The sequence below is a fragment of the Pogona vitticeps genome, chromosome 1, assembly GCF_051106095.1.
Source record: "Pogona vitticeps strain Pit_001003342236 chromosome 1, PviZW2.1, whole genome shotgun sequence".
Lineage (NCBI taxonomy): Eukaryota > Metazoa > Chordata > Lepidosauria > Squamata > Agamidae > Pogona > Pogona vitticeps.
Genome location: NC_135783.1, coordinates 135109220 through 135130735, shown reverse-complemented (window position 1 = coordinate 135130735; position 21516 = coordinate 135109220). Strand labels below are relative to the sequence as shown.

Here is a 21516-nt window from a genome sequence, read left to right as displayed (position 1 = left end):
TGTTCTCTCTAATTTCCACTGCCCCGTGCGAGTCTGTCCCCTCCATGTGGGGTTCCGTGATGTAGTCGGCCATAACAATTGAAATAGGAATAAATAAACTGGTACCATTAAAAGTTCTTGGGACGTTCATCCTGGGATATAAACCACATGACCATGGTTAAGTACAACAGAGGTATGGAAAGTATCAGAACTAGAAAATATTTCCCTTGTGTGACCAGGGCGGAGACATACCTTTTCTACTTCTCCCTGGCAGTTTATAACCAACTGTGGTAGTTCAACCATGATGATTGCATGCCTGGCTTACAATAGCCATAATAACTTTAAATGTTCACATCTCCTCACTTCTTTATTTCATTTTAACAGTTGAGCGACAAAGTGATGCAGGAGCAACTGTTTTACATAAGGTAACCCTTTTGTTATCTATGAAACGAAAAATTGAGTTATTCACTGTGTATTAATGGGTATTTGTGGAACTATGTGGTTGGTCATCAGGACACACTTTCAGAACCAAGCTATGCATTGCAGATAATGTATAACTGGAAGAGGGAATATTTTCCCCCCTGAAAGCACTTAAATGTCACACCTTAAGATTGTATCATCTTACAATTTGCAAATTAGTCTGGTTTGGCTTGTGATTGGCTTCAGCACCTAAGCATGATCTTAATTTAGAAGTCTGATTTCTGTCTATCTGGATCATGTTTCTGGAAAATTAGTTCATCCATAATGGAGCCCTTATTACCTATCCCGAATTAAAGAATCCCATCCACCCCAATCTATTATCAGTATTTCAGCTTTGAAATATTAGATCTGGACAGTGCTGTTTTTATGTGTGTGTTTTTACTATACCTCCACATCCACGGGATCAGTATCCACTGATTCACTTATCCATGGTCTGATAATATTAAAAGTATTTTTTTTTTTAATCCTGGAAATATATGTATTTCTAAAGATGAAGTTACCAGGACTGGCATGACCACATCAGGACAAGCCAAATTCAACCTATAGCCGCTTATCTCTCGGACTCACTGTGCCAGTTGGGTGGACGAAAGAAGTGAGCAAACTGCCCTCGGGATAAACAGGTAACTGCACCCTCCTAAAGAAGGACAGAAGCAAGACTTGTGCTTAGGATGACATTTAACTCTGCGTGCCTCCCAGGCTCTAGTTGCCTGGCAAACACTCCCTCGCATGAGTAGTAAGGTTGTTAGAAAGAGTGTGTTCGTTTGTTCGAGCTGGTTACACTTTAGCTTACGGCAGGGGATGAGGAATGTGATACAAGGTCACTGGAACCAAACATCTAACACACGTACAATGTCAGTGGATTTTGTCGCTTCCAAATGTCCATCTGGCAGTAAGAGAAGACCCACATTCCGGGACTCAGAACTCTCTGATGCCACCTGACCTTGGTTGAAAGGTAGCACAGGTATGGTGTGTGGGGGGTGGGAGAGGGACTATTCTTCCCCTGTTCCCATGGGACCTTTAAAAGGACAGACATTTTAGCAACATGCATGCATGAGTCAACAAATCTAAACCACGCATTAGGAAGGGGCTGGGAATGGCAGGTACAAGAGCCTTTTGCTTTTCACCTAGAATTAGATTTTTATTTAAAGCACGGTCAAAGTAAGTGGCTTTCCTCTGGAGAGTAGATCAGTAAGGTAGACTTCGTTAAATGAAGAATGACACTGCTCAAGTTGTCCATTAACAGGAAAGCTACAGTGTTGCTCTGCTGTAGTTAATCTAGCTAGTTTTGCCAGTAGTTCAAAACAACAAGTCCAGTTTTGAAATCATTAATAGCCAGGGCAGTAGACCTCTCATGCCTTTGATACTTCTCAGGAATTTGATCCATTGGCAGAGACCCAGCGAACCATTTCCTCTCCTGCCTTTCTGTTAAAAGTGGGTCCTTCCATCTGTTTCTGGGTATCTGGGTCATCCTGTCTCCAAGACAGAGAGAACCTAAAACAAAAGCTGGGAATGATAGCACACAAGTCGTAACGCCTGTAGTGTGTTAATGCTGGAGGTAATAAGGGGATAACACAGATCCTTCCACAAAATAATGACTAGCAACCTTATTTCCTTCTTTGTGTGTAAATAGTAATATTTATTCATTACTTTTTCTTTCTACACTTCTTGTTACTTTTTCTTGAGCTAAATTTCTTCTGATTTTAAGACTTTTTATCTTTGTAGTTAAATTTGTTTTCTCAAAAGAGGAATGAAAAAAACAGAAAAGGAATGAGAAATAGATTGATTGATGTGACAAGCTACCACTAGATAAGTGTTTTTAAAGCACCAAGAAATCCTTAGTTACTTTTGGAAGCTTTGTAATGAGTTATGTCACTTTTAAAAATAACTTGTCAAATCCTGCCTAAAAATTCTAGAAGGCTTATTGGACTACCTTTTATATTACTCCTAGTGTTTTTTAAATTACTTTTTAGTAGACTTTCTATTGTGTGTTTTTTTTCACAATGTTTTAAACCTTTTGGTAAGCTCTTTCAATAATTTTATCAAATGGTTGGTATAAATAAATCAATGTAAGGAGATACTGTGCCACTGGGAAAAAAATTTGAGTCCATCTTAATATGGGACATACAAGCAGAGTAGTTAAATCAATGGGACTTCCATAAGTTTTGATTTAGCAAAGTCTTATTGATTCTGTGGGGCTATTCTAGTTAGATTTAGCTCATAATGCTTAAATAGATTATTATGGAAAACAGTCAAGTTAGAATGACAGTTCTCATTGAAATATGAGAACAAGAGCTGGGAACAACCCAGCTTATTAGGCAAAATTCCTTATTCTGGCCTCTGAGATAAGCAGATTTGTGCTCTGGACTGCAATTCCCAGAATTCACAGCTATCCGGGAGTTGTAGTTCAAAAACACAAATCTGCACACCTTTATTTGCTGTGTTTCTAGTCAGATCGCTTAACTTCCATCAAACCATTCTCAGGTAACTTTAATCCTCAGCTTTATTTGACAACGCAAACAGCAACAGAAAATATCTAACTGATAAATGGGAAGATAATTTAAAGTCAGGAGACTGGCTGAAGTAAGACGATAATGAGGAGACTTGACCCTCCGGAGTGCCATAAGGAGAACAGCTGAGGAAAGCCAAGTCAGAGTGAAGAGACAACTTACAAAACAAGACAGCAAAGAGGCAGGCCTGACTATTAGTTAAAAGAGTGGTGCAAGAACAGTGAGATAGTTATTGATCGATAGTTACTATTGTCCTATATTGCCGACGTGGTGTAGTGCAGGGGTCCCCAACCCCCGGTCTGCAGCCCGATGCCAGTCCATGGGCTTCACAGGACCAGGCCACAGAGACAGATCTCCTCCCCCCCCGCATGCATGCATGGTGGGTGTGGCATGCTCGTGCTCATGTGTGAGTGAGCGGGCACGTTCGCAGATGGGCATGACATGCTCATGTGCAAGCGCACCATGCTTACCCATGCATGCGTGCAAGCACACCACACCCATCAGCTAATTGCCACGTCCACCCGCAAACATGCCATGCCCACCTGCAAGCGCAGGGGTGCCCCCACACCCCTGCACATGGACCCTACCCCCCAAACACGTCCAGGGTTTTGAAAAGGTTGGGTACCACTGATGTAGTGGATAGAGTGACAGACTAGGACTTTGGAGAACAGGGTTCAAATCCTCACTCAGCCATGGAAACTGACTGGGGTGTGGAACTGATAAAACTACTCCATAAATATCTCACCTTGAAAGTCCTATTAGTCACTATTCCTAGGACAGGGGTCTCCAAACTATGGCCCACGGGCCACATCCAGCCTATGTTGTTGTTTTGTCCAAGTAAATCATAAAGGTAAATCACATATGAACTTTATCAGGCATTAACACATCTTGGATCATGTAGGCAATCACTTTTATTCCAAACTGCTGTATACTTTCAATCAACATCTCTCTTAAAGTGCTTATAATTTCATTCCTGCTTGTTCAATATTGCTTAACCTTCTCAATTCCCTCTCCTAACACTCTCAGCTCAATTCGCCAACCCTCTCCTTCTCTCTCCTAAACCCTAACTGCCATTCCACATCTCCAACTGTTTCCCTGACTCCGCCCCTCCTGCCCTGTCCTTGGCTCCTCCCTTTTGAGCTTCTGTGATGGACAGGCAGGGAATGACGTCCCCTGTTGGCATTTCGCCACAGTCAGCAACCGCAAGGCTTCTTTCTGCTCTCACTTCGTCTTAAGCTCTCAATCTGTCCGCCTTTTTCATTTTTTCAAAACGCTGTTTCTGCTTTTAAATAATCCAAATAATCCAAACTTTGAAAGCTGCTTCATCATCATTCTCACCCTCACCATCTGCTCACAACAAATTCAGACTGTGAGTACCAACAGGGCTGCAAGCACAAGGCTACGAACGTATGTGAGTGGGAGCGTATTTGCATATTCAGAGGAATTTTAGATTTGCAGAAGTTTGGTGGTGTGTTTTTTTAACCGTACTCAAGCCCAACAAGCTGTTCTAGCTAACCTGCTGAAACCTGAAAGCCGATTCCCCAATTTTGGTGTGTTATGTGACATCAGAACTGACTTATAGCCACCTTTTCAAGGCAAGTGAGATACAGTAATTGAGAAGTTTTACCAGTCCCTTACCCTAACAAAAGATTCCACAGCTGAATGGGCATTCGAACCCAGGTCTCCTGAATTCTAATCCATCACTTTATCACCTACATCAGACTAAGTATTCCACTTCCACTTTATGTAGGCAAAAAAGAAAACCTGAGGAAAACCACAAGGGAAAACCCGAAGTCAGGGATGAAAACACTGGATTGGGGATATTTGCTTAATAGTATCCTGGAGAAGGGCATGCAGGACATTGCTGGACCTGAATCCAAAACAGGAGCATTCCTGCGAGGAAGTGAGGAAGCTAAGATTGCATTTCCCCCCCCCCCACAAGTCCCATTGATTATTCATTCGAAAGAAATAGCTTTAAAAACAGTTGCAAGTCTCTGGGGAGGGAATGTCGTGATGCTCCAGTGACTAGCCAATCAGTGCTGTGCACAATTGAGCTCTTTGCTCAAGAAAGGATTTTCCCTGGAAAGAATTCAGATACATGTGTGACAGTATGGTGGGGACCTGCTTCCAGAGCACAACTCCTTTTATCTGTGTCTGTCCCATCTCTAAATCAATCACAGATGGAAAGTTTTGATTCCATTAAATAATTTAGCGCAATGTTTTTATTCCTTGGTCTTCCAAAACTTGAAAAATCTGCAGACAAAACTTTGTATTTTCAGAACAGTGGAACTATGAGTCCTCTCCCTCAATTTTGGCTCCATCTCACATTTCTGATGGGTGAAGCTCAGCAAAGAATGAAGAGTTTTTGTATGCAATCCAGTCTTTCCTGGATAATCAGCAAATACTTGTTTTAATTTGTACATTGCCCTGCATTTGCCCTTGTGGTGTAACATGAATTATTTTCCTAGTTTCTTTTCAAATTCTTATAAATTATACCTTCCAAAAAAATTAAGAAGAAAAATAAGCTACTTCCTGTAGTCTTCTATGAGCTTTTTGAAAGCTAGAAATTACTTCTTCACATATTTGGAGATGGGATGGAAATGGTGGGCACAAGTGCCTTTTCACCTTCTCCAAAGACTAGCTATTTTCTAGACAGACCCAAGAACAGAATTCTATTTTGTCTACAAGAATTCGAAGTTTTTAAAGCATTGACCCAAAATGTTTCTATAGCATTTGCCTTAATATTTAACCATCAGATATTGTCCTCCATGAGCCCAATATTCTGTGCATATAGAATATGCCCTTTTGCCCCCAAAATAAGACAGGGTCTTACATTAATTTTTGTTCCAAAAAATGCATTAGGGCTTATTTTCAGGGGATGTTTTATTTTTTTCCATGGACAACCATCTACTGTACATTGATTTACATACAGTCATGTCATCTTCTTCTGGTTGCTGCACAATGGTGGAGGGAGGAGTTTAACTTTACTGGGGCTTATTTTGGGGGTAAGGCTTATATTACGAGCATTCGGAAAAATCATACTAGGGCTTATTTTCACCTTAGGTCTTATATATAAACAGGGGTATATATCTGATGAGCAAAAAGTTGGCAACACAATCCAACACGGGGACTTAGGTTCAAGATTGTGCTTCTTGTATTTAATGACTTCCAAAGCAATAAACCATGCCTAAACTGCACAAAAGAATCTAACCACTCATGGGGAAGACATCTCTCCACTTACATGACTGCGATATGAGGCTCAATTGTTTGTCCTTTCCCATGCTTTCATCTCTAGACCACATAGCAATAGACGAGAATGGTATGAAGTGTATTTAGTGCTATAATAGTATCTTCTTGACACACACCCTGCTCTGCACCCATAAAGTAGGCAGCTGCCCTGAGAAACAGCAGAGGCTCAATGGTTCAGTCAGCTTCTGTAGATGGCCTGGGGAAGAGGCACTGTTGTGACATTTTCCTCAGACCACAAACTGACTTGAGCCATTCCTGCACAGTTAATCCACATTCACAGCACCATCTTCCACATGTTGACTCAGTATGAAGCCTCCCCGAGTTCGAAGGGTCTTATTTCATTAGACCTGTCTTCAGAACTGCAGCCATGTTCTGTCTGGCTACCTAATTGTTTGGATTACAACTGTGAAGAATTGGTTTTTCTTCCACAATGTATCATGCCAGGACTGTTGATAGAACAATCAAGCACGAGGAAGAAGCCATTGTCTTCTTCTTTCTTCCTAATCTCCCTGGGACTAGCAGAGTATTTTGTACTTTTGTGCAGCAATAAACGTCATCCACAATTTCAAAAAAAAAAAAAAAGCCATGATGAGTGTAATAGACAAGTTGTTCTTTTAAACTGATTCTAGATTTGGCCCAGATAGATCAAAACTGACCAACAGCACACAATTACAGAACAGATAACAAGTTGACAGAAGCTGCAATGCAAATAGTTCTTAATGGTTGGAAATCAAAAGGAACCCTATTGAATGTCTTACCTATTTCTCAAATGACAGGTGGTTGTATTGCTCCTACCTGCCTGGATGTGTCAGAGCCTCTAATTATAGCTATATAACAGTATCAGTGTGACTCTGATGAGTCATAACGAGGAGGTACTTCTGATACATTCAGAGACATGTATGCTCGTCATAACATGCTCCAGAGAAAAACACTAAAATGCAGCGAGCAAGGCCACATCGTGTACTGATCCAAGCACGTCTACTGTGACCCTGTCTAGACAACTCAGTGCCACCAAATTGTACAAGATGTCCAAGGGCGTGCATATAGACATTCAGCTTCCATTCTTGCCCTGAGTGTAGGCCAGTGGCTCCAGATGTCTTCCTAATTAAGGCAACCATTGTATAAATCACCCTGCTAATTATTATTAGCAGATTGGTTGGCAGCATTGTAAAGACATTAATATTTATTAGATTTATGTACTGCCCATCTAGAACGGGTCTACTCTGGGTGGTTTACATATAATATAAAAAATAAACTAAGATAAAATTCAGATTAATCCAAGATTAAAACTTCTGGACTCACTGTACTGCTTTTGAGAAAAGAAATCTCTTTTGGGACACTAAAGAACAAGGAAAGGAGCTGAACTTCCTCCGGCTGAGCTGCAGTTCGGTTCCTTGGGAGACTTTTCGCGGCCGGTACTCTGACCGTGATGAATCTTATTTATTTTGCCATGGTTTCTGCCCACCAGAGTCTACCACAGATGCAATCTGCATGAGCACTGCCTTTTGGCATTTCCTTCTTTTCTAACCTCCCTCCCCCACCCCAAATTTTAAAATATTCAGGCACAGCTATTTTTGAATCCAGCTTCATTCTGAGGGAGAAGGAGGTTACACCCATTGGGTTTGGGTTTCGTTCAAGGCCAAATTCTTGGGACGGAAAAAGAGAGCTGGGCTCTTCGCCCGAGGTCAGCGACGCAAGAGCAGTTACAGTAGTTCTTCTATTCTAATTTCTCTTTTATTTTAATCCAGGAGGACAAGGGAAAGGGGGCGAGGAGCCGGCCCCGCTTCCCCCCTTGCCCCGCCGTGCCAACTTGGGCAGCTGTAACAGACGCAGCGGCTTTTTCGAACCAGAACTCCGGGCGGCGGCGGAGGGGGGTGGTGGGGGTAGTGGTGGAGCGGAGGGAAGGAGCGGGAGAGACCGGCCCGGGGCCGCCTCGCCGCTCCTGCCCCGCCGCCATGGGCACCGGGAGCAGCAAGGAGCGCCCCTGGAGCCCGGCCAGGCGCTGGAGAGCCGCTCGGCAGGGCAGCGGCGGCGGCGCTCCCGCCGGCCAGGGCCGGGAGGAAGGCCAAGCGGCCGCTCCTGCCGAGGCCCCCGGGAGCCAGGGCGACCCCTCGCCCCCGCGAGACCCCTCGCCGCTGCCGCCGCCGGGAGGGGAGCCCGATTCCGACGCGGAGCTCCTGGACCAACTGCTGGCCGAGTGCCGCGCCGGCTGCGAAGACGACGACGACGGCAGGAGGCAGCTCTGGCCACCGCCAGAGGGCCCGCCCCGCCTCGACGCTGGCGATTCCTGGCCCCGACCGGCAGGGGGCGACGGAGGAGGAGAAGGCGGGAGCCCGCGGGACCCCGAGGTCAGGAGGGCCCCGCGCGCGCGGGAAAGGGGAGGGGAGGGGCGTGACGGACCGTCTCCAGCAATTGGAACGGGGGGGGAGAATAGTCGGACGTGGAAGGGCTGGGCAAGCCGCTTTGGTGGGCTAGCTATTTATTTATCGCTTTCTATTGCTGTCCCCTGTACCCTGTCCAGAGTGACCCCACTGGTCAGACGGGCGAACATCTCGCTTTTAAACCGATCTAGGTAGTGTACAGGGGAGAGCGATAGAAAGCTGTAACGAGGAAATCAACAATTCTACAAGCAGGAGAGACAGATATAATTTATAGAGACAGAGAGAGATGAAATTTGCAGTCGGATTGCAAATTGACTCGAAATCGAATTAAAATCAAAGTTAACATCACAATGTTATTTGATTTTATTTGCGATTCAGGAAAACGAGGAGGAGAGAAATCAGAATCCATCCCACTCTGTTGTTGTTTCCTGCCAGGTTTTTGTTTTTTGTTTGTTTGTGTTTTTTTTGGGTGGGGCTGGATGTTCACAGAATTTGTCAGCTAGTGTGGCAACTTCGGAGTTGCCGCCCAAGAAAGTTATTTTTCTAAGCCTCCGCAGGACAGGGACAACAAAGTCCTGTGAAACTTTGAAGATGGCTAGCTTTTCCTTGGTGTGAGGTTGTGCGGCCTGCAGCCAGGTTCAGATCCACGCTCCCTCTGATGGAAGTGGCTGCACCCCAAAATGACTTAGTGCCAAATAAATCTTGCAAGGTGTTCAGGTGTGACCCTCACAGGGCTCTGTTGCTTTTTTTCTTGCTTGCTTTTCTTTTTTTCTCTCTCTGCCCCCCACCCCCAGGAATCAACATAGCTCCCTCCCTCCCTCTCTCCAAATTTCAGAAAGACAGTGTTTGTTGCACACGAAAACTCTTCATTTTCATTCCACTAGGAAGCTGGGAGGCGGCAGGGCTGCCCCAAGACTGTTTACAGAGCAGCAGATGATTCCCCACCCCAGTTCCTGGTCAAGGTGAATAGTGCCAAAGCCAGCCAAATATTTTGGCTTAAGAAGCAGACAAACCCACAGGTTTCCCTCCCATCACTGGCAGTGACACTAGAAAGAAAGTAACTAACTAATCACAAGTAAAGTAACTAACGATTTAATGACATCTGAAACGCCAGCTGGCATAGACAATGAACAGCTGATTTATTGCATCAACACCCGTGCCAAGGAGTTTGTTTAGCTTATAGAAATCAGTAGAAATGAAGTCCGTGAAATCAAAACAAACCTACACTCAATCTTAGCCAAATGTTACCATAGACCTCCCTAAATAATTCCATCTTTTGTAATCTTCTGAAAGACTGTAGGGAGGGGGCCTGTCTAATCTCTAAAGCAGGTGTCCCCAACCTCTGGGCCACAGATCTCTCACCCCCCGTATGCACAGATGCACGCATGCTCTCCACGCATGCACAGACACACAAATGCCTCCATGCACACAGTTGCACACACCCAGCCCACGCATGGACACACTGGCCCCTGCATGCATGCACAGATGCCCCACCATGCATGTCCACCCCTGTATGCACACTACTGCCGCATGCATACATGCACACACAGACCCCCCCCGCCCCCCCATGTTAAACTGGTCAAAGTTGGGGACCACTGCTCTAAAGCAGTGGTTCTTAACCCTTTTGAAAGAAACGCCCCCTTGAGCCATTGAGGAAGTTATCATCGCCCCCCTCCCCACGGTGATGATATCTTTCTTATTTATTTATTTATTCATTTATTCATTTATTCATTTATGACACTTAAATCCAATGACCCCTGAAAACAAAATTCAATTCCAAGAAAATTTTATTTTTATTTTTTATTTATTTATTTAATTTATATGCCGCCCACTCTACCCAAAGGTCTCTGGGCGGCTTACAACAAAAATGAAAGGCCCCCAAAAAGTAACATTTAATGATTTAGTTGCAAGCGAATTTTAAAACACAAAAAGAAATATTAAAAGGGCATAAAAACAAACCACAATGCAGGAACTAAAAATTTCAAGACGAAAACTCTGAAACTAAATTAAGACTGGAGGAAAATATATATTCATGCACACTGTAAAAAGGCTGCAGCCATCTTAACAGGTTTGGCTCGCTCCAGCGCCCCCCTAGCACCCCCCTTCTGCTCCAGCGCCCCCACGCCGCCCCTTTTTGTTCTACCGCCCCCCTGAAAAATGAAATTGCCCCCTGGGGGGCATTATCGCCCACGTTAAGAACCACTGCTCTAAAGGATGTTTTTTTCCCATGAGGAGGGTGTCACTGATGAAAACACCTGATTCGTAGTGAGAGTTTACTTCCCTTAGGGTAGCCACCCTCAGTAGTGAGACAAGGTAGATATTTGGGGGGAGATGCGCTTCAGCAAGTAATGAGGTCCCAAGCCCTTCAGGGCTTTATAAGTCATAACTAGCACCTTAAATCTGTCATAGTAGCTGAGAGGAAGCCAGTGCAGGCAAACCAGGATAGGGGGGATGCGATCAGACCTCCTTGTCTTAACCTGGCTGCTGCGTTCTGGACCTGCTGAAGTTCCATACCATCTTCAAGGGAAGCCCCACATGGAGAGCATTACAGTAGTCAGTTCTTGAGATTACCAGTGCATGGATCTGGGAACTCTTGTTCAAATTGGACAGTCAGCCTAAGATGAAAAAAAGGTGGACCTGATCATGGTCAAAATCTGATGTTCCATGGACAATCCAGGATGATACTCAAGTTCCAAATCCAACAGTCTTCGAGGGTGGACCATCCTAGTTGGTCCCGTCTCCTCGCAGAGGGAAGTCGCCAGTGTAAGACTAAATTTCAAGAGATAATAATTTGTCTGTGGCACTGGTGAAAAGGACACGTCTCTCGCCTTCAGTTCATGACCTCTTTGCCGAGAAACAAATACCAGATCAAGAGGATGGCCTGCCACATGTGCAAGACCAGTTATGAATTGTGAAAGGCCTGTGTGTCCGATTTGTGAAAGCGCCAAAACTCCAATTGTTTTTTGTATTTTGAATTAACTTTTTTAAAAATACAATGTACATTATGTCTTGAGAAATGTGGCCACACCTCCCATCGCAACCACTTCTCTTTCACTCTTCTGCTTCCCTTGCCTCCACCCACCCACTCTAGCCTGGCAACAGCTGGTCTTTACCCTTTTAGCTCAGCTGTCTCCTGTCCTCTTGCCACCTGAGGCCACCAGGGGTGAGCAAATGGTAGACAGAGAAAGGGGATTCTAAGATTCCTGCAGCTGAACGGTCTCTTTCACCACCACCCCCTTCTGTTTTCTTTCTTGCTAAATGGGACAATTCCAGCAGTTGCGGTCTGTTGAAAGCATGTTTTCTCAGAATCATTTCTGTAGCTTAAAAATGAAATGGTACTAGGAGCCCCATGGTAAATCTGCAGTAAAACTCAGCTCACCTCTTGAGTTCTATCCTGAGCTCAGGTTGACTCAGCCTTCTGTCCTTAAAAGGTTGGTAAATTGAGTAGCCAACTCGCTGGGGGGGGGGGGGGGAGGGAATGTGCAGTCTCCATAATTCAATGGAAAACTGCTTGGAGAATGCTTTAAGCATTGTGGGGTGGTATATATAAGCAGCACTCTGGTTTGTGAAATAATCTAGAAATGATATGAACAGACATGCAGATGTTAAGTGGCGTGCAGGATATGAAATTCAATACAAGAATGGTTTGCTTCCATTTGGGTAGGAGTTGGTTTGGTTGTACAGTAGCATTTATTAACAGCCGTGGTAAACATCCGCCAGCAAATGGCATAAAAGCAATTAGATTTTTTGAAACAAAATAACAGATAGGAAAAGATACTTCTTTAGACTACAGCACATTTTCCATCTCTGCTGAGTGAGTCATAATAGTGTAGAATTTGTCGCTATTTTTTTAAATAAAAATATTTTTAAATAAAAAATTTATTTAAAATTTTTAAATAAAAAAATTTAAATTAAAAATTGTCACTAATTTCTAGTTTTATGCAAGAGATATTTTTTGTTGGCTTTAGCTAAGCTTTTGTGAAACAGCACCACCTATTGACTGCCTTCTTACTCAACTTTCAGCTTTGTTCCTGCATTACTGGTATTTTCAGGAAATCTTAACCCCAGATGTATTGGGGTTTCGTGTGGATAATTTTTTAAAGAGACATGATGCCCCAAGGGCATCATGCAACAACCACAGGTCCTACTAAAAGGCTGTGGAGCATCACCACTGTGCTCTGTAACTGGGATAGATGCCATAGTGAATTGCTCCGAAATGTAGTGAAGAGTTAATATTAGCCCAAAACAGGAGGGCAAAGCAAATGCAAGCACAGAGTGGAAATTGTGTTGTTGTTGCTGGGTGTTGTTGCAACAGGTTATGAACAAGGTTCTGTACATGCTAGGATTTCTGGTAGGCGTAGTTGACTCATGATGATATCGGGGAGTGGAGTTTACGTTGGGTGATGAGCCTCCCCCTCTGTTGGTGGAACTCAGTTCAGACTTCCATCAAAGCATCTCTGAGGGCCGGGATGCAGAATGCAGATGGAGGTGGACTGCAGCTCCCGTCAGCCTTAGCCAGCACTTCCAATAGAGAAGAAGAAGGCTGGGCATTATACTCTAGCAACAGTGGGAGGACCACATATTCCCTGTCCTGAGTCAACAGAGGAGACTGAGATTTGAACCCAGGTGTTCTGAGTCTTAGTCCATCACTCTACACTGGGTCTATGGTTAATTAGTCATAGTTAATTGCTGATCTTAACAGTCTGTGGTTATAAACTTGAGCAAAAAAAAAAGCCTGTCAGTACTGTTAGCATTCATGGTCTCCACTTTTTAGCTCCTATGCATTGGAGGTGAATGGGGGGGGGGGGGGCGGAATGCCTGTGGGGAAGCTTCAACCTCTCCCCCCATGTGTGATGGCCCCATTCATTATTGGGCACACTTACACCTGAAACGGGGGAGGAGGGGAAGAATCCTAAATGGGATGTTACATATTTAACAAAGAAAAGTAGATGCACAGTTATTACTACAAAGCAACATTGGGGACAGAAATTACTGCACATTTTATAGATTTCACTAGTAGTGATCAATTTGCCTTTCATCATAATAGAATATTTAATGTTTTCATGTTCTTTGCATTCCAGGTATTTTTACCAAGATCCACCCCAGAGAGCAGTAACTTTGCTAACCAGTAAGTTACCTTCAAGCAAATGACAACCCCTCCAGCACTGTTCTTCTTTGCAAAAACAGTCATAGTTTTCTTTCCTGTGCTTTCGTGTCTGGAGGCCATGAAAGGAACATCCCTGAATAATGTGAAGACTATGGATACCTTTGGGCAACCTGTATAAAACGACAGCATCCTGTTGGCTGATCTCCTCTGGATTGCTTCTGATACGGACAAATCAGTTCTGTTGTCTAACATAGTCTAGCAGTATTATTTTCCCCGCAGCCTATTGGAGGTCCAAGGAGTGTTGGAAATAACATATTTTTAGTGAAATCTTGTTTCCACTGCTGCTCTGTATACTCTGAGCCAGTACAGGAAGGGAGAGCCTAGCTCCACCTACGTAGTACTAGCTGGGCACTTTCTTTCTCAACAGACAGCTAGACCTGTGTTAGGCCATGTGGCCTTTTCCCATTTAGGCCTTTTCTCCAGGTGAGCCACATTTAGGTACTGTACAGTATCTGTACATATGGGCCTGCCAGGTGGAGCTCCCTTTCCAGAGTCTGGGAGCAGCAACAGAGAAGGCCCTCTGCAGTGTTGCCTACAAAGGTGGTGGAACCAAGAGAAAGTCCTCTCCTGGTGATCTTAACACCCAAGCAAACTTTTAAAGGGAGATGCAGCCCTTGAGACAGCTTGGGCCCAAGCCATATAGGACTTTATACGTTAGAAGAAGCACTTTGAATTGTACCAGAAAGAGTTTGGCAGCCAGTGGAGTTGCTGTAACAGCTGTGACCCCTGCTACCCGCCCCATTCAGTGGACTGGCTGCTGCATTTCAGGCTTGTTGAAGTTGTGAGACACTTTCTAGAAGCAGCCCCATGTCGAGTGTGTTACAGTCATCCAGTGGGTTGTAACTAGGGTCACTGTGGCTGGAGCCGACCTTTCCAGGGGTGGGTGCAGCTGGCACGCTAGTTTTAACTGTGAAAAGGCACTCCTGGTCACCACCAAGACCTGGTCATCCAGGCTCAGAGACAAATCCAGGAGTACCCCCAGGTTGCACATCCGTGTTTTTGGAGGGAGCGTCACCCCATCCAGCACAGGCTGCATCCCTGTTGCTTGATCTGCCTCTCGACTGACCAGGAGCACCTCTGTCTTGTCTGGATTAAGTTTCAGTTTATTTACCCTTATCCAGTCCATGGGCTATTATTTACCTCCAGCCAGTCCATTACTGACCACCAGACACTGATCTAGATTTGTGATCCAGAAAAATCCAATAATCCCATGGCTGGTGACAAAGCCCTAGTATAGGCCTAGTGTGTGAATTCTTCAATAAGCAAAGCAAAGCTTAAAATGGGACTCTGTCTCATGTGCCTGGATAAGAGTTAAGCTCTATGAGTACATCGCTTGCTTCATTCAGATCAGCTTTCCCAGACCAGGCACCCTCCCAATCAGATTAGACTGCAGCTCCCATCCTCTCGGGAGGTGATGGAAGTTCTTGTCCAACATATAGAAGCACCAGGTTAGGGAAGTTTGATATAGATACTGAGTGACTTTCCCTCAGCATGAGCTCTTGTTTCTGAAGCAAGCTGGAAAACATTGATCAAAAGTCTTTGTTGTATACCTTGATCTTGCCTCCCCTCCCCCCACTCTCTTGTGTGATTTCAGTCTTCCTTTTTTTTTTAAGAATCAACAACAACAAAAAGTGAAGCCATTCTGGTTTTCAGCCATTCTCCATACAGTTCAGCTTCCCTTGCTGGGGAAGGGGACTCTCTTCTGCTCTTCAGACATTGAAGAGGCTCTTTTCCAGTTTTGTTCTAGGATAAATAGATATTTAATCTTACAGAACAGTTATTCTCCCTTGTTGTTCCTACAATATGCATGAATCTCTCCCTTGTTTAATTTTACTGTGTCCAGCAGATTGCTCTGAAAAATTATGGAAGGTGGCCAGTGTAGTCAACGATTGAATGGCTTGGAGGATTCTGAGAGTTATAGTCCAAAAGTAGCATCTCCAAGTTCTGATGTAGCAGATTGCCCAGCATAAACGGTGCCCCCCTGCTCTTTGGATTCCATTCCATTTTTATTTTTATAAAATATATATATTTAAAGTAGTGTGTGGATTAGATGCCAGCACAATTTAAAGGAGAAGCAGAGTAAGAGGGACAATGTCTTGCTAGTGGACATTGCCTTTATGCATTTGTATTCTATTGATTATGCTGTCTTTTATTAATTTGTAGGCACTCACTCAAGAAGCCTGAGAGGCAGGCCAAAATTGCCTACGATTACTCAGAAGAGGAGCTGATGGCAACAATTGAGCAAGAGTACTGTCGCTGAAGGCAGGGCTGCGTGGGCCTGACTTTAGAGAGGCACACGGTGGGTCAAGATGATTAAACAACAATGCCGGGTGGGGAGAGACAGGTCCCAGTCTGCACAGGAAAATGACCCTGCCCAAGAAGCTGACAGTGGAGGCCCTGTTCTCTGAAGCATGTGGCACAAAAATGGTGTTTGCACAACTTCTGGTGCTGTGGAGTCAGAATGCCGTTTTGGGGATGGGCCGGTTGGAAGAGGCTGAATATATTTTGGAGAACAAAACCTCAAAGCAGGGACACAGTGACTATCCAGTTTAATTTCTCTCTTAAAATTTGAAAATTGGAAGAGCCACTTTTCTTCACCCTTTGGGGAGATGCTCAGTGAGGGACTTGAATGCGTTATTATGACCTCTTATGCTCTTTGCCTCAGTTTTCTTGGAACTGTGAGCCACGGTGAATCTTTTCTGTCATAAAACCCAAATCTGCACATTAACGTATGTGCCTCTCTGTGTTGTTGGTGGATATTCGCCTCTTGGCAGTTGTAAATTCTCCTTAAAACTAGAATGAATTAGAATGGGTTTAATAATGCCGCCATCCTAATGAAACAAACAAACAAAAAACCAAACAGAAAAGGAAAAACGAGCTATAGCATCTTTAAGACAGATAGAGCTATTTAAACATGAGTTTTTGTGGGTTATCATCCACTTCATCAAATGCATTGAGCCAACCCAATATTCAAGTTTTTAGTGCACACACATAGAATCATGTCACAGGAATCAAAATGAGATGGGATACAGAAAGAGGAAGCACTTACCTATGTAGCTGATTTTCGTGCTTTTTACTGGGGTGTTGTAAACCCAGCCAGAAATGTCTTTGGAAAAAGACGCATACTTAGAAATGACATTTTGGGATCTCTTGAACTATTCATCCCGTAATTCCTTATTCTGGGAGTTTTTTCTGCCTTACGAACACCTCAGTGTGGCTTACTTGGGACAAAAGGCTAAATTGGAATGCGGTGAGGCTTAGCTAGGCCTAGCTTCAGCCAAACTTCCTGTTCCTGCCCCAATACTGCCTGGGAGCATTCATTCTGAACAGGAAGCTAGTTAGAGCTAGGCCTAGCTAAGCCTCACTGCATTTCAGTTTAGGCCTCTTCTCTCAGCTGAGCCACATGTAGGTGTCTGTAAGTGTGTGTAAATTGGGTAGGATTCCCAGAATGGAGAGTTAAATGATCAGTAATCCAAGAAATATGAGCCCCCCATTCCTGGTCCTTGTCTGCCTTCCCAGGCCATTGTTGTTTTGGAAAACAACAGGGTGAACTCCATTGGTTCTTTGCAGTGACCAGTGCAGATGAAAATATCCCTCAAGATGCACACAACCCACAATGACAGTTGAAATGTTATTTCTCAGCAGAGCAATAACTAAGGTGAGGCTGCCAGGGATGTGGAATAGGGAAATAGCAATCTCTGTTGTAGATCCATTCATTACTATTCTGCCTACTACCAGCCCAGATCGTTTTCTGTATACTTAGAAGGAACTAGACTGACTATAATGTACAACCCTCCAAAGCAGCCTCTGAAGATGTAGCAGTGAAACGGATGCCTTCACTCACGTCATGGTTTTACTCTTGTATGTTGAAAGTAACAATTATTTTTCTGCTCTTATCTAGAGGAAAGTGACTGCATGTGTCATCACTATTTCCATGTTTTTTTCTGCTGACAAGACAGTCTTGCAGAAACACTGAATGTAGTTTAAGAATAGCTTTCAGACCACTTCTGAACGCTTAGTGACAAACCTATGGGGAAGACTCAAGGAAGAATCACTCTATCACAAAACTCTGAACGGAAGCTGAATGGGTCAGAGCTAATGTTGTCAAGACTGAGTATGTTTATGGACAGTGCAAGGGTGATACTGTCTAATTCCAGTTTCTGTTGTCTCTGCCATACAGTGGTGCTAGTCCTTCCAAATAACTGGTGCTAAAATCCTCTTGAAGGTCAAGGATGTCACTGATGCAAGTCAGCCTTCCACAGGAACAGATCGCAACTACAGTACTCCATGCATAGTAGCTGTGGCCAATTCAACACTTAGCGGTCATCTTTCTGGTGACAGATCTCATGGTAATTAGCAAGGCTGGCCGTCAGACAACAATCTACCTTTCAGTTCATACTCTTAAGCTTTGCCAGCCCAATGGAGTCTGCTACAGCTTACGGTCCACTGGCGTCGGTTTGAGATCCCTGGATCACATCCCTGCCAAGATCAAGTGCTGAGGAGTGTTTGAATCAGAGGAAAACTGATAAAACTGCATGTATGCCAGAGGAGGAAACACAATAGAAAAAGGCAACATTAAAATACATATTCCAATTTAGATTCACAATGTCATCCTGAGCTCATAAGGCAAGTATACCAGAACTGATTTTAACTTTGAGTGATACTTGTATTTTTTTTTTTACTTTTATAAATATATGCACATCAGGAAACTTTAATTTTTTTAAATAAAAGTTAAGCATTTGATGATTCAAAAACTAAATACAATTTATCTCCCATTCTTGATTATAGCTTTGGTGCCCAAAGCAGTCTAGGAATGGAGAGCACTAGGGCCACTATGTTCTGGAAGCACACTGTGATGTTTCATTGTTAATGTATTCTCAACCCAGCCCCTGGTGCACAAAAGCCTTTGCAAAGTCAATATGACTCCATACAGAAAGATTGCTAGAATCACAGTGACTGATATTCAGTGATGGATCACAACTAGAATAGGCCGGTTGAATCAGAAAGGGTTTGACTAATCAACTTCTCCATGGGTTCCATTGATTCAATGGCATACTCTAGTTGTGACTTACTACTGGATTTCAGCCAGTATTTTACATAGACTACCTGTCCATGCTATCATATAAAAATTACTGCCATAATCACCACATTTTCCTTTCACATGGAAGTGTTTGCTTCAGATGGCAATTGTCTGTAAACAAATTTCCTTTGCAAGAAGGATTTACCCTTCATTTTCTTTGCCCATCCATCTATCCAGTAGTAAGTCGCAACTACAATAAGCCATTGAATCAGTGGAACTCAGATAGAAGCTGACTCACCAAATACCCTCCGATTTACTACTGGTTTTCAGTCAATGTGAATCTGTCAACCTGTCTTTATGGAGTCAGGTTGACTTTGCAAACAGATCTAGCTGTTCTGCTAAGTAGCATTCTGCAAACTAAATGTTACCTATTGTTTAGTTGTTAAGTCGTGTCCGACTCTTTGTGACCCCATGGACCAGAGCATGCCAGGCCCTCCTGTCTTCCACTGCCTCCCGGAGTTGGGTCAAATTCATGTTGGTCGCTCTTAGATGAAACTGTCCAGCCATCTCATCCTCTGTCGTTCTCTTCTCCTCTTGCCTTCACTCTTTCCCAACACCAGGGTCTTTTCTAGGGAGATTTCTCTTCTCATGAGATGGCCAAAGTATTGGAGCCTCAGCTTCAATGTTTCCTATACTAAAAAGCAAAACAAAAAAGCACACACACCCCAAAAAACTTTTTAATAGGCTATATGGATGTGAGGAAAGGTCTTACAACTCTGCTCTTTCCTGGGAACTGTAGTTCCTTATATTATCAAAATGTATTTGAATCCACTTTTTAACTTTTTAGAATGAACTCACTACAGCACCATTCATGTGGAACGAAGAATGGATTAAAATCTTATTTTTTTTTCTGTATCAGTTACATATGTTTACTTGCATGTTTTTCACACAAGGTTCAAGTGCATGTTGGCAAGACAACTGGCTTTACAGGAATGGATATAGAAGGGAAATAGGCTTAAGACAGACAAGGGGAACCATGACCTTTCCTGGTGTTTGGGATTAAACCGCTTCAAAAGCCCCACACTTACCATTGACCATGCTGTCTGGGGCTCCGAGGAGCTGCAGTTTGGAAGACCAGGAGGCCCAACATTTCCCTGCACATGGCTTTAAAGTACCCGAAACGTGGCCCAATTAACACTTCATGCCATCTTCAGCGAGCAACTTCTAACTGGGAGTGACTTCATACAGGATAAAATGAATGGTGGTGAACCGGAATGGGAAGGAACTTCATGATTTAACAGTCTCAGCAAGGGCAAACCTATTTGTACTTCTTCAGGCTTGTTGTGAGATCTGGTGTAGTGGACTTCTCAGGTCCTGAGAATCAGAACTTTTCAATTGGCAGGAAGGATGGCATAGTGAGTTGTGACTCCTACATCCCACCCACCCCAGTTTCCTTGTCCTTCCTGTGTTTAGTCTTAAAGACTTCTGGTTTCTCATAAAGTATTCAGGGCTCACTTGCCCCTGAATGGGCCATTAAGATCCTTAAGAGTTGCAAGAACACAAAAACCAAAACACCAAGTAGGGTTCAGAGAAACACAATGACATCCAGACAGGGAGATTTTCCCACCCCAACTGGCAACTCAACAAAACCTAGCTGATGGGGCAACATGACTTGCTGCCTGTCTGCCTTTGGGCAAATTGCACAGTCCCAGAAGGAGGAATTTGTTGACCACCTCGGAGTACTTCACATCTAGATAACTCTGGGAGGGCCATCATATGCTGGAACTGACAGCACATGATGATGATGATGATGATGATGATGATGATGATGATGATGATGATGATGATGATGATGATGATGATGATGGCATAGATGTTCCCTCAAATGGGCTGAATAAACTTCAGATGATTGTTCGTTGTGTGTATACTCCCATGCTGAAAGTAACATCTATTTAAATATCACCAACAGATGAAGCTGGTTGGAACATCATGGATTGTTTCCCATCAAAATGATCTTCCATTCTGCAAGATGAAGAGTGTGAAAAAGAGGACAGAGTGTGAAGAGTGTGAAAAAGAGAGTTCCTGTTGTGTGGAGCAGTGGTTCTTAACCTTTGTTACTCTGATGTTTTTGAACTGCAACTCCCAGAAACCCCAGCCAGCACAGTTGGTGGTGAAGGCTTCTGGGAGTTGCAGTAACCCAAGGTTAAGAACCAGTGGTGTGGAGGATGCACTTTCAACAGCTGTAGCTTGCGTTAACAGCTCGCCCTGGTGAAATTTCCTTTTCTAAGCAATGGTTAAATGTACAGGAACCCTATCCCCTTTTTCCTCTGGTCAGCCAGAGTTTGAACAAATTGTGTTTTTAATTCAGCTTTGAATGGCATCAACAGAAACGAGCCCCTTATCTAAAAGGCAAGGATGAAGAGTCATCCCAACTGAGAACAGAGGGACAAAGCTTGATGCAGTGAGATCGAAAACACAAAAGGAGGAGAGAAAAGGAGCCAGCTGCCAGCTCCCATTTTTTATTTACATCTGTACTTCCCCCCAACTTCAGTGTCCAAGACAGCCTCCGCCCTAAGCATAATAATGGCCACTGTCCAATAGAGCCATATGGATGTACTTGGGCTACAGAAGCATCCATTTTTCCTTGGCTGGCCTGTTCAGCAGCACAAATAGCGGTTAAGAGTGTGTGTGTGTGTGTGTGTGTGTGTGCACGCGTGCACGCGCAAGCTCTGC

At 43.8% G+C, this 21516-nt stretch overlaps 1 protein-coding gene across 1 annotated transcript; it reads left to right on the top strand.

Moving 5' to 3' along the window:
• Positions 1-369: 369 nt before the first annotated feature.
• Positions 370-16491, top strand: CYS1 (cystin 1). The gene is made up of 4 exons (XM_073001519.2): positions 370-404; positions 7964-8563; positions 13678-13724; positions 15927-16491. Exons 2-4 carry the CDS (start codon positions 8171-8173, stop codon positions 16021-16023), a joined length of 537 nt encoding a protein of 178 aa, XP_072857620.2. The 5' UTR covers positions 370-404; positions 7964-8170; the 3' UTR covers positions 16024-16491.
• The last annotated feature ends 5025 nt before the right edge of the window (positions 16492-21516 follow it).

What these genes read in the sequence shown, in the direction of transcription:
- CYS1 (XM_073001519.2), top strand. Translation starts at nt 8,171, where the DNA reads ATGGGCACCGGGAGCAGCAAGGAGCGCCCCTGGAGCCCGGCCAGGCGC. An exon ending in GGAGCCCGCGGGACCCCGAG is followed by an intron (nt 8,564 to 13,677) that starts GTCAGGAGGGCC and finishes TTTGCATTCCAG; the next exon opens with GTATTTTTACCAAGATCCAC. An exon ending in AGCAGTAACTTTGCTAACCA is followed by an intron (nt 13,725 to 15,926) that starts GTAAGTTACCTT and finishes ATTAATTTGTAG; the next exon opens with GCACTCACTCAAGAAGCCTG.